Source organism: Petaurus breviceps, unplaced genomic scaffold (genome assembly GCF_028583685.1).
Source record: "Petaurus breviceps papuanus isolate PSGF00001 unplaced genomic scaffold, PetGlider_PUasm1.0 90865, whole genome shotgun sequence".
NCBI lineage: Eukaryota > Metazoa > Chordata > Mammalia > Diprotodontia > Petauridae > Petaurus > Petaurus breviceps.
Window position 1 is genome coordinate 11,376,463 of NW_027187367.1, and position 12,812 is coordinate 11,389,274.

Below are 12,812 nucleotides of genomic sequence, written 5' to 3' on the forward strand. Positions count from 1 at the left end.
CATCTGGGTATACTTGGCATCACCAAGGAGTGAGGCTAGTCACACTCAAACCAGGGGCTCAGTACATATAGCCCAGCCCACTTAGACAATGCCAAATGCAGAGTCCAAAGAATGTGAAGATAGCCATGGCAGGGGGAGCAGGAAGAGCATAGGGGAACTGAGGGCATGAGACTGAAGGGGGTGGAAAGAGCAGAACTGTGGACAAGTGGAGAAGAGTTAAAAGCAAGAACCTAACGTTGAGTGCCAATAATCAAGCTGGACCTCTTCAAAGACCTGAGCACTCAAATTCAATTTTAAGAATGTCTCTACCTTACTAGGTGCCAATCCACTTTCTTAATTTTCATAGGCTGTTACTAAATGACAGACAATAACATTGTTTAGGACATAAGATGGGAAGCTTATGTAAAAATTATTATTATCAATTATTTCTTTTATTATTTTGCTCTAGGAAACAAAAATGTTTTTTTCTTTTCCCCACCAAAACCTGTTCAAAACTCATCTTACCACTGGGGAGTAACTCATATGCATGAGAACAGATGTTATCGGCCTCCAATCACTGAGGTTTGCTTCTGATTTGTCTAGAAGATGCACATGCTGAATACGGTAAAGCTTGGTGTTTATGAAATGTAAAAACTTCTGGCTGTCAGTTTGAATAATGAAATATTTAATAGTCATTAGTTTTTTTTTAAAGGTGTTATGTCAAATAATTGTGTAGCATTGGCACTGTCACTTGGGGACATAAAATGATTCTCATTGAAAAGCATACAGAAAGGGCCCCCCAGTATACACCTAAGTAAAAAAAAAATGGAATGTCCATCTGAAATCATGGGAATGGATGAGAAAGTGACTTTTATGGCACTAAGGTTATAGGTAGCAACTCAACCCAACTGGACAGGTTAGTGTCCTCCTCTATAAACCTAAAAAAAGATACAGAGAGTACCTTTAGTGAGCACAATGAGAAGTAGGAAGGAGGGTTAATTGGTGAGAGAGAAAACAGCCACAGAACAAAAAGGAAAAATGACCTTTTCATCATCAAGTAATTACCTCCAGGCAGGAACTCCATGATTAGGTAGAGGTTTAGCTTATCCTGAAAACTATAGAACATTTTCACAACCCACAAACTGTCTGCCTCCACTAGAATGTCACGCTCCGCACGAATGTGGCCAACCTGGAGGTATATGCATTTGATTAATGACAAGCCTTGCTCTGCTTTATTAGACGCATTTTTGTTCAAACAATTCAAGCACCGTTTGAAGATTCAGTTGTGAAATGATGCAAGAGAGAATGGACTGCTGAAAGCAGTCAAACCTCCCAACCCCCAATTGGAAACACTGAGACACCGGCTTGAAGGTCCTCAGTGATGAGGGCTCTCGATTGATGAAAAGGAGAGAAAAAAAACAGCCACACAGGTGGTTTTTAAGCAAATCACAATTCACAAAGGAACCCACCTCTCCAACAAGGACTTTTCATAGTTAGAATTGTCCAGTGATTGCCACTATCCTTTTCCACAGATTTCCCCCAAAATAATCCTTAGCAATGGGAATGAGACAGAAATTGAGACTCTCTGGATAACTCCCATCGCAACATAAAGAAATGAAATGAGAAACTCCCTCCTTAAAAATATGATTGTGCGTCAACCCTCTTGTGAGTCTTCAAGAACTAGTGCTTGACTAGTTTTATTCTAAATATATAGTAGGGACTCAACAAATGCTGACCGAATTGAAGTGAAAGATCTGAGCCAGGCCCAGAGACAGCAGAATTCTCTATATTCCAGCTCAGGATATTAGTCTTTTCATCTCAAGACACTATCTCTAACAGCTTAAGTTTTAAAACATCTTTCCTGATAGATATGTGATGTTCAGGACAGGGAACTTTAGAAGATTATAGTAAAAATGTGGAAAGATTCAAAACAGGGACAGGGAAGGATGGACCATGGAAAAACTGCTTATTTTCTGAATTTTTCTTTTGCCCTTGCCCTTTACACTTTTAAATATATCAAACTTGCTAACTTATGAGCAAACTGAACATATATTTCTCTGCTCCCAAACTAACAGTTTTCTTAAACATGTAAAGTACATACATTTTCATTTTTAGCTTTTTTTTCTTCCCAACATTTCAAAATTTTCAGAAATGTGAAATACCTACTCCTTGACTAGGAAAGAGAGGGAGAATGAAGAAGGAAAGGGCACCACCAGGAGGGACTGGATTTCTTCCCTTCCCAACTTCTATTCCATGTCCACTTGACGTCTATACTATCTTAAGGCTTGAGAGATCTACAGACCTCGAAGAATCCCATTACAGCGTCATTTTTTAGAATATGATGTGAAAGCAATCACATCTTTTCTTGACTGAAGGTCACTCTATCACCAGAGGTATTGGATACTTTCTTTCGTATCTTTGAGGGTCCTACTTACTGCTGTGAAGCAGGATAGAAAGAGTGCTGAGAGCTTTTGTCCCCTCTCTCTGGTTCCCTAAATGCCTTCTGGGAAATACTGCAATTCCTAGCCATTTCTACATCTGAAACACCAACTGGCAATCACAGAAATCCTGTTAATTAAGAGAGGGCAGGAAAGTCATCACTACTACCTTCTCATCCTTGCTTTGTGGCTAAAGCAGTAGTCAGGACCTCAGGAGGTGAAGGTGGGATATGAATGAAATGGAGAACAAGAGGTCAGTCTCTGAATACAACATAAAAAGAGGTAAAGCTATAGGGTTTTTATGTACCTGCAATATACTGGTGTCTTACCACATATAGCTCTTCCTCTTAAAATGAAAAAGAAAACACATAGAAATTGTATTGACACGTTGCCTAGCTAGCTTTCTAGTTAGCAATACAACAGGATAACTCTAAACTACAGAGGACACATCTACTCTTACCAGCTGAACAAAAACTAGATTTACTATCCCCTTACATAAAGTACTACTCATGCCTCTAACAAACAAGTCTCTGTAGGTCAAAACCATTATTGTAAATGGAGAAGCAGGAAATAAAATGTTCAGTTTTCTTCATAGTTACCTTACAGGTAAATTTAAAATGTTATCTTTTGTATGCAGAGATGGTTCTACTGACCCACTGCCATATTCCAATGGTTTTTCCAGCAGAAGAGAAGGCTTTCTACTAATCCAATTAGATGCTGGTTTAGTCAGAAACTAAAGGAATTGGATGTCCCTTCTAGCTCTAAAAAATCCCGAGTCTCTAACATTAAAGCACCTACAAGATAACTGACCAAGGTGAGTGGTAAAGTCTGTGGCCCAGAAAACAGCAATGATACCTAGGTCAGGCAGATAGGAAAGTCTTGATCTGGGCCCTATCAGCACAGCATTCTAAACAACTGGAGCCAAGGAGGCACAAATGTATCTCTTCTAATTCTAATAGGTATTTTCATTAACCAGTATGAGAACATTAAGAGGAAAAGGGGTCAGTACAGTGCAATGGAAAGAGAACACTGTACCTGCAGGTGTAATACCTGCTTTCAAATGCCAGGTATTACTCACTAGAGCTATGGCTATGAATGACACTGATCTCCCCTGGCTTCCTTATCTGTAAAATGGAACTAATATCACTTGCCTTGCCAACCTCATGTTATAAGGGGAGCATTTGGGAAACAGAAAAGAGTTCTATAAATGTGAAATATGAGGACTGTAATGAACCTACCATATACATTACTCTCCATCACATACTCTAAATTTTCAGTCTTTACATTTAGCAGATACTTGATAAACACTCATTATACTGAACTGAATTATTGTACCCAAAGAAAATAAACATCTGGGCAAAGGCACATTTAACTATACTAGCTATATCATGATTTACAACAAGAAATGAATGAGATGGGCTTCTTTACATATTTATTTTTAAAGTTATTTTTTGAACTCACGCCTTCTGATTTGTAAAAAGTTGTTACTACATGAAACTATGTCCCTGAGAGGAAATGTGAATGTGAAACTAATACATAACTTGTGAAATACAAATATACTTTCATCTAATAATCAATGTGAAAACTCTCAGAGGTTAAGAAGTGAAAATTTAATTCATTAATTTAGTAGGATATTTTTTTTCAATTATGGGCAATAAAAAAATAGTTACATAAATCCCCCAGAGTATTTTAATTGCATCTATGAGCGTTGTGCCAATTTTATCATTCCAGTCATTATTTGGTCTTTACTGTTTTCTTTTATTTTACATCTCTCTTATCAGGTATTGGATACTCACACTACACAAGTAGTAAGTTATACACTAATTCAAATATAGTCCATAGGCATGAGTTTTGTGCATTTTGAATCAAGCTCTATGTTGGCAGAGCTTGAAAATTACTGCTGGCATATCTGGAATCCTCAAAAGACATTTTAGGGAGTTAAAAGCTAATGGAAATGAGAGGGAAAGATTACATTTCTAGAAAATCCTCAATAACTTAGAATTTAACAAAATTTTAAGAGCAAGTTGGATTGAATCCTTCACCCTCCTTAAAGGACACACATCTTTTCTGGAACCACAAAAGACTAAGTGAGGAAGAGTCCCTGTCCCGTCTCCAAGAGCCCTTCCATGAAGCTATGATCATCAGTCATCTCCTTGCCTGACTCTGCCATATGATCTTCCAGCATGCAGATGGACCTCATGAGTTAGTGAAGTCTAACCTCAGATGGTCAATTTCTTCCTATGACATACTCAACAACCAAAAACTTGAAGGTTTAATTTAATTAAGATAAGTTCTCATTCAAATTTGTCTTTTTTTTAAACTGCCCTCCACTTCAAATCCCAATAGTTTGTTCTCAGTTACAGAGTTTGCACTTTTTATAGCTCAGTTTTCAAAATGGAGTTTGATTTTGGATATAAAGAATTCAATCATGAAAGAAAGATTAACATGGTTACTCCAGCATGTGTTCAAATTTGTTATACTTTTCAACTCCACTGACAAACTTAAGCTCTAACCTTTGTTTGTGTATACCAAAGAAATTAAAATGGGATGGATTGACTCAAAATCCCAAATCTTAACTCTGCTTTTATTTAAAAAACTACAAGTGAACAAGTTCAAACATTCAGTAGCTGGGGAACAATATGCTTCTTGCTGCTACTCGTCTCCCAAACCAGGTCCCATACTCAATTTTTAGTTTCAAATGACAAGTGATAATACCTCATGATTAATTAACAAACTACACCAAAATAACTGGTACTTATACTTTAACTTTTAAAATACTAAACAATAGATCCTAAGAACTATTTCCTTTAAAAATCTGTACATAGGAATATCCATTCATTAAAAATTATACACTTTGTAATACAAACGTCAGAGGAAAAATGCATTTGACTTTGCAATCAAGCTGAGAAGCTCCTAACAATAGATACTCACATAACCAGAATAATAACAGCTGCAATTTCCTCTTACCTGCTCTTTTTCAAGCATATCTGCTTTGCGAAGTATTTTCATTGCATACACGTGGCCTGTATCTTTCTTCTGAACAAGCCTCACCTAAAAAATTGTAAAGGAAACACAAAGTCAGAAAGTCCCAACAAACCACAAAGCCAATTTAAAAAAAATATTATATGAAGTAACTCTAATATTTAAAGAGAAAATATTTGTCTTAGATCAGCAGAGCAGAACTGCTATATTTATTTAAAATTCTTCCCAATCACTTAAAGTAGAAAAAAAGCTACACTTCTTGAAATATTCCCTGATACCCCTTCTCCCTAACCCCAGCCAGTAACAACCTTCCCCCAGACTTGGCATGGCACTGTGTTTTTCAGCTTTAATGGACATATCGTGTATATTATTATTGGTGTCCTCTTTCCTAACCAACTATAAATATGACAAGGACCTTGGTTTATCTAAGTTTTCTCTTCCCCAATATTGCCTGCATGACAATAAAATGCACTTATAAGATACAAAAACCAACACGTAGGAATATTGACAAAAAACATTAATTTCAATCACCTTTCATATATCTGCCTAAAATCTAATTTAAATTCCATACGTTGTAAAGAGCTCCAACAAGTGACAGAAAACCTTCACACCCCCTAGATCAACTTACTTAACGGTTTTTATCACTGACTATACATTAGTTCACGTTCTTCATTCCAGTCAAGAAGACTACTTGACATGCCTTGTAAATGATTCTCACCACTCTGGGATATCCCAAATGCTATGCTGCCTACCTGCAATATCTTCTCTCCCCCTTCCTTCTCCCCTCCACCAAACTATGGCCTTCCATATGGCCTTCAGGGACTGAAAGTAAGGATGGTTTCTTCTCTTTCCTATGGGTTAAATAACAAATGATTTCATTTCTCTACTATGACCATTTATAGTTCTCTTCCATAAATTATCTATTACATGTGGAAATCTTATTGATTAAATGCTAGTCTACTAGATTGCGGGTGGGGGTGGAAACAGGAAATGTAGCACTACTACCATGAACAGTTTTAACTCACATACATGACTATTGTGACAAATAAGAATGAGTTTCTGGGGACCTGTGGTAGTCAAAGAAAACAGAAGCACAAGAAGAAACAGAGTAGTCAGGATGCTGATGTGGTCAAAAGTAATAAGCCAGCTGCTTAGCAGAGGTATGGCTACGCGAGCTGGACTATAAGAAAAACTGAGCACCACAGAATCAACGCTTTCAAACTGTGGTTCTGGAGAAGACTTTTGAGAGTCCCTTGGACAGAGAGGAGAGCAAATCAGTCAATACTTAAATTAATTCAGATTACTCACTGGGAAGCCAATTTCAACTGAAGTTGAAGCTTAAATATTCTGGCCACATAATAATTTCAGAACTCAGTGAAAAAGACCCTGATGTTGGAAAAGATTGAAGGCAAAAGGAAAAGAGGACAGCAGGAGATGAGATGGACAGATAGTGTCATGGAAACAATGAACATGAACTTGGACAGACTTTGAGAGGTAGTGGAGGACAGAAGGGCCTGGCATGCTATGGTCTCTCGGGTCACAGTCAAACACGACTAAACAACATTACCAGCAGATGACACAAAGCAGCATTTCTACTTCCTCATTTCTACCATGTTTCCCCCATCCCTGACCTTATGCTGTTAACAGCTTTGAAGACTTGGTGTACAACCATTACTGTACTGTTTATGTTGAGCAGCTGCATGTTTTTACCTCACCAAATGCTCCTCTGCCTATTACTTTTAAGGATTCAAAGTCTTCCAGTCCAAGTCTTGTTCTTTTTAATCGAAGAAACTCTGTTTCCTTCCGAGCATGTGCTGATCTTCTGAGTCTCTTCTAAATGGTTAAATTAGGAAAGTAAAATTAGAATTCCGAAACTTCTTTAAATTACCATTTACAGGCGACCTATCTGCAAAAATGAACCAAGGGTTATTGTTGTTCATTATCATTTTCAATCATCCCTCCCCCTCCTGTCTTTCAGTAAGATGACAGCATCTCACGGATGGACATCTCATAGAGCCTTACAACAGCAGAGCTTTGAAACACCTTAGAAATCTTGTCATCCATCTTCTTCATTTTGTAGAGGAAGAACGGAGGTCACAAGCAACATTTCCTCCTAAGCACCTTGAGAGTCTGAGAAGTCCTCAGTAACACTCAAGAACAACTAATTGGTAACAAAACACACAGGGAATGAGCACACTTGACTCAACACTTGCAAAGTATCTCCAAAGAAGATTATTAGGCAACCTCTTTCAGTACTAAATTCCTCTACCCTTGGGATGCATGGGGCCCATACATCATATCCATGCTTTTTATTTTTCTAATTAAAGAGTAAGCAAACAATGAACAAGGACAAACATTTTATTTACCAATAGGAGGCTAAAGAAAAAGGTATTTGAAATCTGAAAATGTGTTTTTTACCAATACCAGTCCCAACACTTACTACCCGCATAACACTGACCACATGACTTCAGCTCTCCAACAGCTGCCCTCTGTGATGAGGACAAGTGCACAACTTGTCCTGTCTCAGAGAAGGTCACTGTAAGCAAAGTGCTTGACCAATCTTAAAGCACTATGAGTGACTCTTAGTTATGATTCTACATCCCATTCCCAAATGCACTGCTCACGAGGTAGGTAGCCAGGTTTCACATTCACAGGGTGGTAGGATCAGGTAATCTCTGAGATGTTTTCTAATTCTAGGATCTTCTGGTCGTAGGCAAATCACTCTCTCCCTCAGTCACCTCTACTGTAGAGTTGAAAAAGACTGCGGAGGAGCAAGCCCAGAAAGGAGATGTGACTTGCCCACTGACACACAGGTGTCAGAAAAGCTGGGATCTGAACCCAGGTCATCTGACGATAAATCCAGAGTTCTCTCCCTGTACTACTCTGTTAATAACTAGGATTGTTTTGAAGAAAGCACTTTGTAAATCTTGAAGATAGAAAAGTAAGCTATTAATCATAGGCTTATAAATCTAGAGCTGTGAGGGACCTTGGAGGCCATATAGTCCAACTCCCTCATTTCACAGATGAGGAAGTTGAGTATAAGTGGTTTCCCCAAGGTTACACTGGTAGTAAGATCAGAGATGGGATATTCTAAATCAAAAGCTTCCAGTTCTCTTCTGGTCTTTATGCTTCATTTCCTCCTTCAACATTTCCTTCTACTCATTCTCACAAGCACTATTTCTTTACAATTATTCAATATTCCTTGTCCCCATGTGTCCTCTTTGTGACTTTTCTGATTTTGTTTCAGTTCTCTATGCTATCATTTAACTAAAAGTGGACTTCTTTACCTCTTCTAGGTTTTTAGGTAGAAGGAAACAAGGCAAAAGAGTTTAATTATGCCTGCAATATTGTGTGCCTAAGGAACATCCGGTTTTCCACCCAGAACTCTGACTTCTGACACAAGTCTCTTTCAACAAATTCCATATACCTGGGAATAACTGCTTTTGCAACATGGGACTCCATTTTACTAATTTCAGTCCTTCCTCTTCTTGCAATCCTGAAATCTAACAATTTATTATCCTTTTACTAAAGTCATTTTCTGCCCTTGGATCCTCTATATACAAAGTACTATAGTGTGATGGCTCCAATAAATTCTTCTATCTCTGAATGAAAACACTAGCCCCTGTAAATCGCCTTTAAGAACTTAACACTATATGATCTGTTACATTGTTTTCAAAGAATATAGTTTTAGTCATTAGTTACCTCTTCATCTTTTAAGCCTTCTTCTTCCATCACCTTCTCCAGCTTCTTTTGCCTAGACAAACATACACACACACACACACACACAAAACCCACATAAGACTGTGAAATAAACTTTAGATGATAGGCTTTTTTTTTTGCTTTTGGAGGAAGGAAGGCAGGGAAATTGGGGGTAAGTGACTTGCCCAAGGTCACACGGCTAGTAAGTGTTAAGTGTCTGAGGCCGGATTTGAACTCAGGTCCTCCTGACTCCAGAGCCGGTGCTCTATTCACTGTGCCATCTAGCTGTCCCGGTGCTATACTTTCAAAAGTCCATAAGACATCTATATTAATTTTTATTTTTTAGAAAACTAATTGCAGGTAGAAGGGAAAGTTAATGCTTGTTAATTTTGTATTGTACTAAAAGATACTAATTTAACAGAAAATCCTGTTCAACATGAAAGTGTATGTGTGTGTGTGTACTACCGAATTTCCTCTTCACCAAACCACAAAACAGCTGGTATTTGATAACCTTTCATAACAGGCATGCACACAACATATACATATATACTCTCTCTCATAAAATGAAATCAACTTCCTTTATTTTCACATCTTCCTTCTCTTCACTTCCACATCATTACCTAAGCAAAGAGAATGGTAAACAACAACTATTAAAGGCATTAGAGGTAGCACAGCGAGTAAGAGCACGGGCCCCAGAGTTGGGATGACCTGGGATCAAATCCGGGCTCAGACACTTAGCACCCACCCAGAAACACCTGGCCGTGTAACCTTGAGCAAGTTACTTAACCCCAATTGCTTAAAAAAAAAAAAAGGCATTAGAACCCAGTCACTTGGGGGTCAAAGGGTGACAAGTTTGGCAGCATTGCCAGAATTTGAAGTTAAGGTGTTCTCAAGATACATAAGAAGATAATTTGGAAATCTGTAGCCAAGTACATTTCTGATCTACAGGTTGATATTAATTAGATCATATGTAAGTGAATTAAAGTCAACTGCCATAATACTGACCCCACATAGGTTTTGAGATAATGTAATTCATTTGTTAATTCAATACCCATTATGTGCCAAGTGCTATGCTAGACTTGGGGATAGAATGACAAAAATCATAATGCCTGACCTCAAAGAACTTACATTCTTTGAGAAGAAACATCATGTAAATAATAGAAGTATAAGTTAACCCAAGATTTAGTTAAGATGAACATATTTAATATAAAGAAACATGGGGAAGACTTATATGAATTGAGGCAAAGCAAAGCAAGTCAAGTCAGAAAAACAATACACACAATAACTCCAAAAATATAAAGGGAAATAACAACAAAAATCAAATCTGAACACTGTAACCATGAAGACCAAGTTTGGCCCTGAAGAGATGAAGACTGGCTTTGGAACCCTGCATGTTGGCTGACATGTTGGTCAGTCTTGCTGAACTGCTTTTTTCTTTTTCTTCTTTTTTTCGTTCTTGGAATTAAAGGCAATAAAAGGGCAAAAGCTTTCAATAAAAATAAAAAAAAAAACAAAATAAAATAAATCCAGCTCTAAAAATTGCCCTCTCAATCTATAGATCAGAAGATGCAACACAGCAGGTACCTATCCTCTCTGGCAAGTGAGAATTGGATGTTCCTATTCCCCCTCTTCCTAGGGGAAGGATAAAAGCATCTGTTTCCTTAATCCCGACTTTCTTTTCCTAATTCTTGGATATCTTTTTGCATGGATTTTTTTTTTTAGTAGATGGTTTAGGAGTAGATGACTGAAGGGAATTAAAAATGTATAATTTCTTGATAGTAAGAAAAAAAGAACTACAAACTACTCATGAACAGTTTAGTTCTTTTCTCTATTAAAAAATTATGCATTTGGGGCAGCTAGGTGGCACAGTGAGTAGAGCACCCTCCCTGGAGTCAGGAGGACCTGAGCTCAAATTCAGCCGCAGACACTTAACACAAAAACTAGCCATGTGACCTTGGGCAAGTCACTTAAACCCAACTGCCCTCAAAAAAGCAAAAAAAAATTTTTTTTAATTATGCATTCTATCATACATACTGATGTACTTTAAAGTTAAATATATATATATATATATACATATATATATATATATATATACATATGTGTGTGTGTGTGATCTAGGTTTTAGAGCACATTACCGATGGCTGGCAATACTCTTACTTAATTTTATTTCTTCATTTGTGAGGAAAAGTTGTCACCAACAAAAAGTCCCATATCAGAAAATGATATGATTTTGTCAGTGGAAATGCTAGTCCCTAAAGACTATAGGACCTTTCTGTCTGATTTAAAGCTAAAACCATCTATGTGTTATCTTAACCGTTAGAATGTGAGTACCCTGAGAGCATGGACTGTCTAGATTTTTAGCTTGCATTTTCAACTTTAACAAATATTTCATTAACTCATTTATTCATTCAGTATAAAGCTGGTCTGATAGTATATTTTTCAGAATTATCTCTTTAGTACTTTAAGGATTCATGATTTAATTTGTGTGGGTCCTCTTGTTCATTAGTGTAGATATATACACAAAAAAACATGTTCACAAATGGTCTTCATGAGAACTGTGACCAACTTTGTCTCTGAACTTAGCTAGGCTGGTCCTTGGAGGACAGACAGTCTGTCAATGGGCCTACATACTCAAAGCCTTTCTTTCCATCTTGGTAAGACATTCTAGAGTTCATGCTCAACTAGAAAAGTCCTATAATTCCCAAAGTCACATTGCTATGCTAGATTAAGGGATTAGGGGAGGACTTCTGTCAAAGTAATCAGGTTCTTTCATAAGAGAAAGAGATCAAGGTCAAGCACATACTTGTTTAAAAAAGTATTCTCTATAAAGCTTCAAGTATAACTAGATAAACCAAGGACTGCTTCTATGGGCTCTTCTTATATATATCCTCTACTACTATACCATAAATTCCATAAGGGTAAGATACAGACTTACCTAAATTTCTTTTAGCATCATGCTATGCAGGCAAGTCATACTTTAATAAGAATTTGCTGGATAAGTGAATGGATCTGTTGCCCAAGATGATGAGGGAAAAAGGAAAAGAACCTAAATGTTTAAAACATTTATACTGGTTCTCTTCATGGTGGCAAAGAACTGGAAATTGAGGAAATTGTAGCCCATCATCTGGGGTGGTACATGATTATGATGGAATACTACTATGCTACAAGAAATGATGAGCAGGTTGATTTTAGAAAAACATTGAAAGATTTGCACGAAATAACAAAAAGTGAAATGAGCAGAACGAAGAGAATGCTGTATATACTAAGAGCAATATTGTTTGAAGAATAATACAGAACTAAGTTATTCTGAGTATTATAAATACTCAAATCAATTACAAAAGACCTATGAAAGAAGATGCTATCCACTTCCAGAGAAAGGAATAGAATTATACATAGTATGGTTTTACCTATATTTATAAATGTGTCAAATAGTGGCCTTCTCTAATGTGGGGTGGGGACAAAAGGAAGGAGACAATTTGGAACTTAAAATATAACAAAATGAATTTAATTTAATTTCTTAAAATAGGTGAATAAATGACATAGAACTAGCCTAGTTACATATAACCAAAATGATGGAATTTTGCTCAGATAGAAAATTGTGCCAATAGTTTCTTCTGAAAGTACTGTAGGAGGCTAGCTTTGCATCAAAGCCAAGGTCATGGTATATGAGGAAAATAACACTAGGTGAGAGTGCTATCAGCTATCTTGATTCCC

General features: G+C 37.1%; 1 protein-coding gene across 11 annotated transcripts in view; it reads right to left on the bottom strand.

The window, feature by feature from the left end:
- STK38 (serine/threonine kinase 38) overlaps positions 1-12,812 on the bottom strand; it is a 38,265-nt gene that overhangs the window by 16,752 nt on the left and 8,701 nt on the right. For all 11 annotated transcript variants that reach the window (XM_069073563.1, XM_069073571.1, XM_069073569.1 and 8 more), the window contains 4 exons: positions 9,102-9,153; positions 7,110-7,232; positions 5,385-5,468; positions 1,045-1,168 (listed from right to left, as the gene is read on the bottom strand). In XM_069073563.1, coding sequence (XP_068929664.1) covers positions 1,045-1,168; positions 5,385-5,468; positions 7,110-7,232; positions 9,102-9,153 — 383 coding nt within the window. The remainder of the gene's footprint in view (positions 1-1,044; positions 1,169-5,384; positions 5,469-7,109; positions 7,233-9,101; positions 9,154-12,812) is intronic.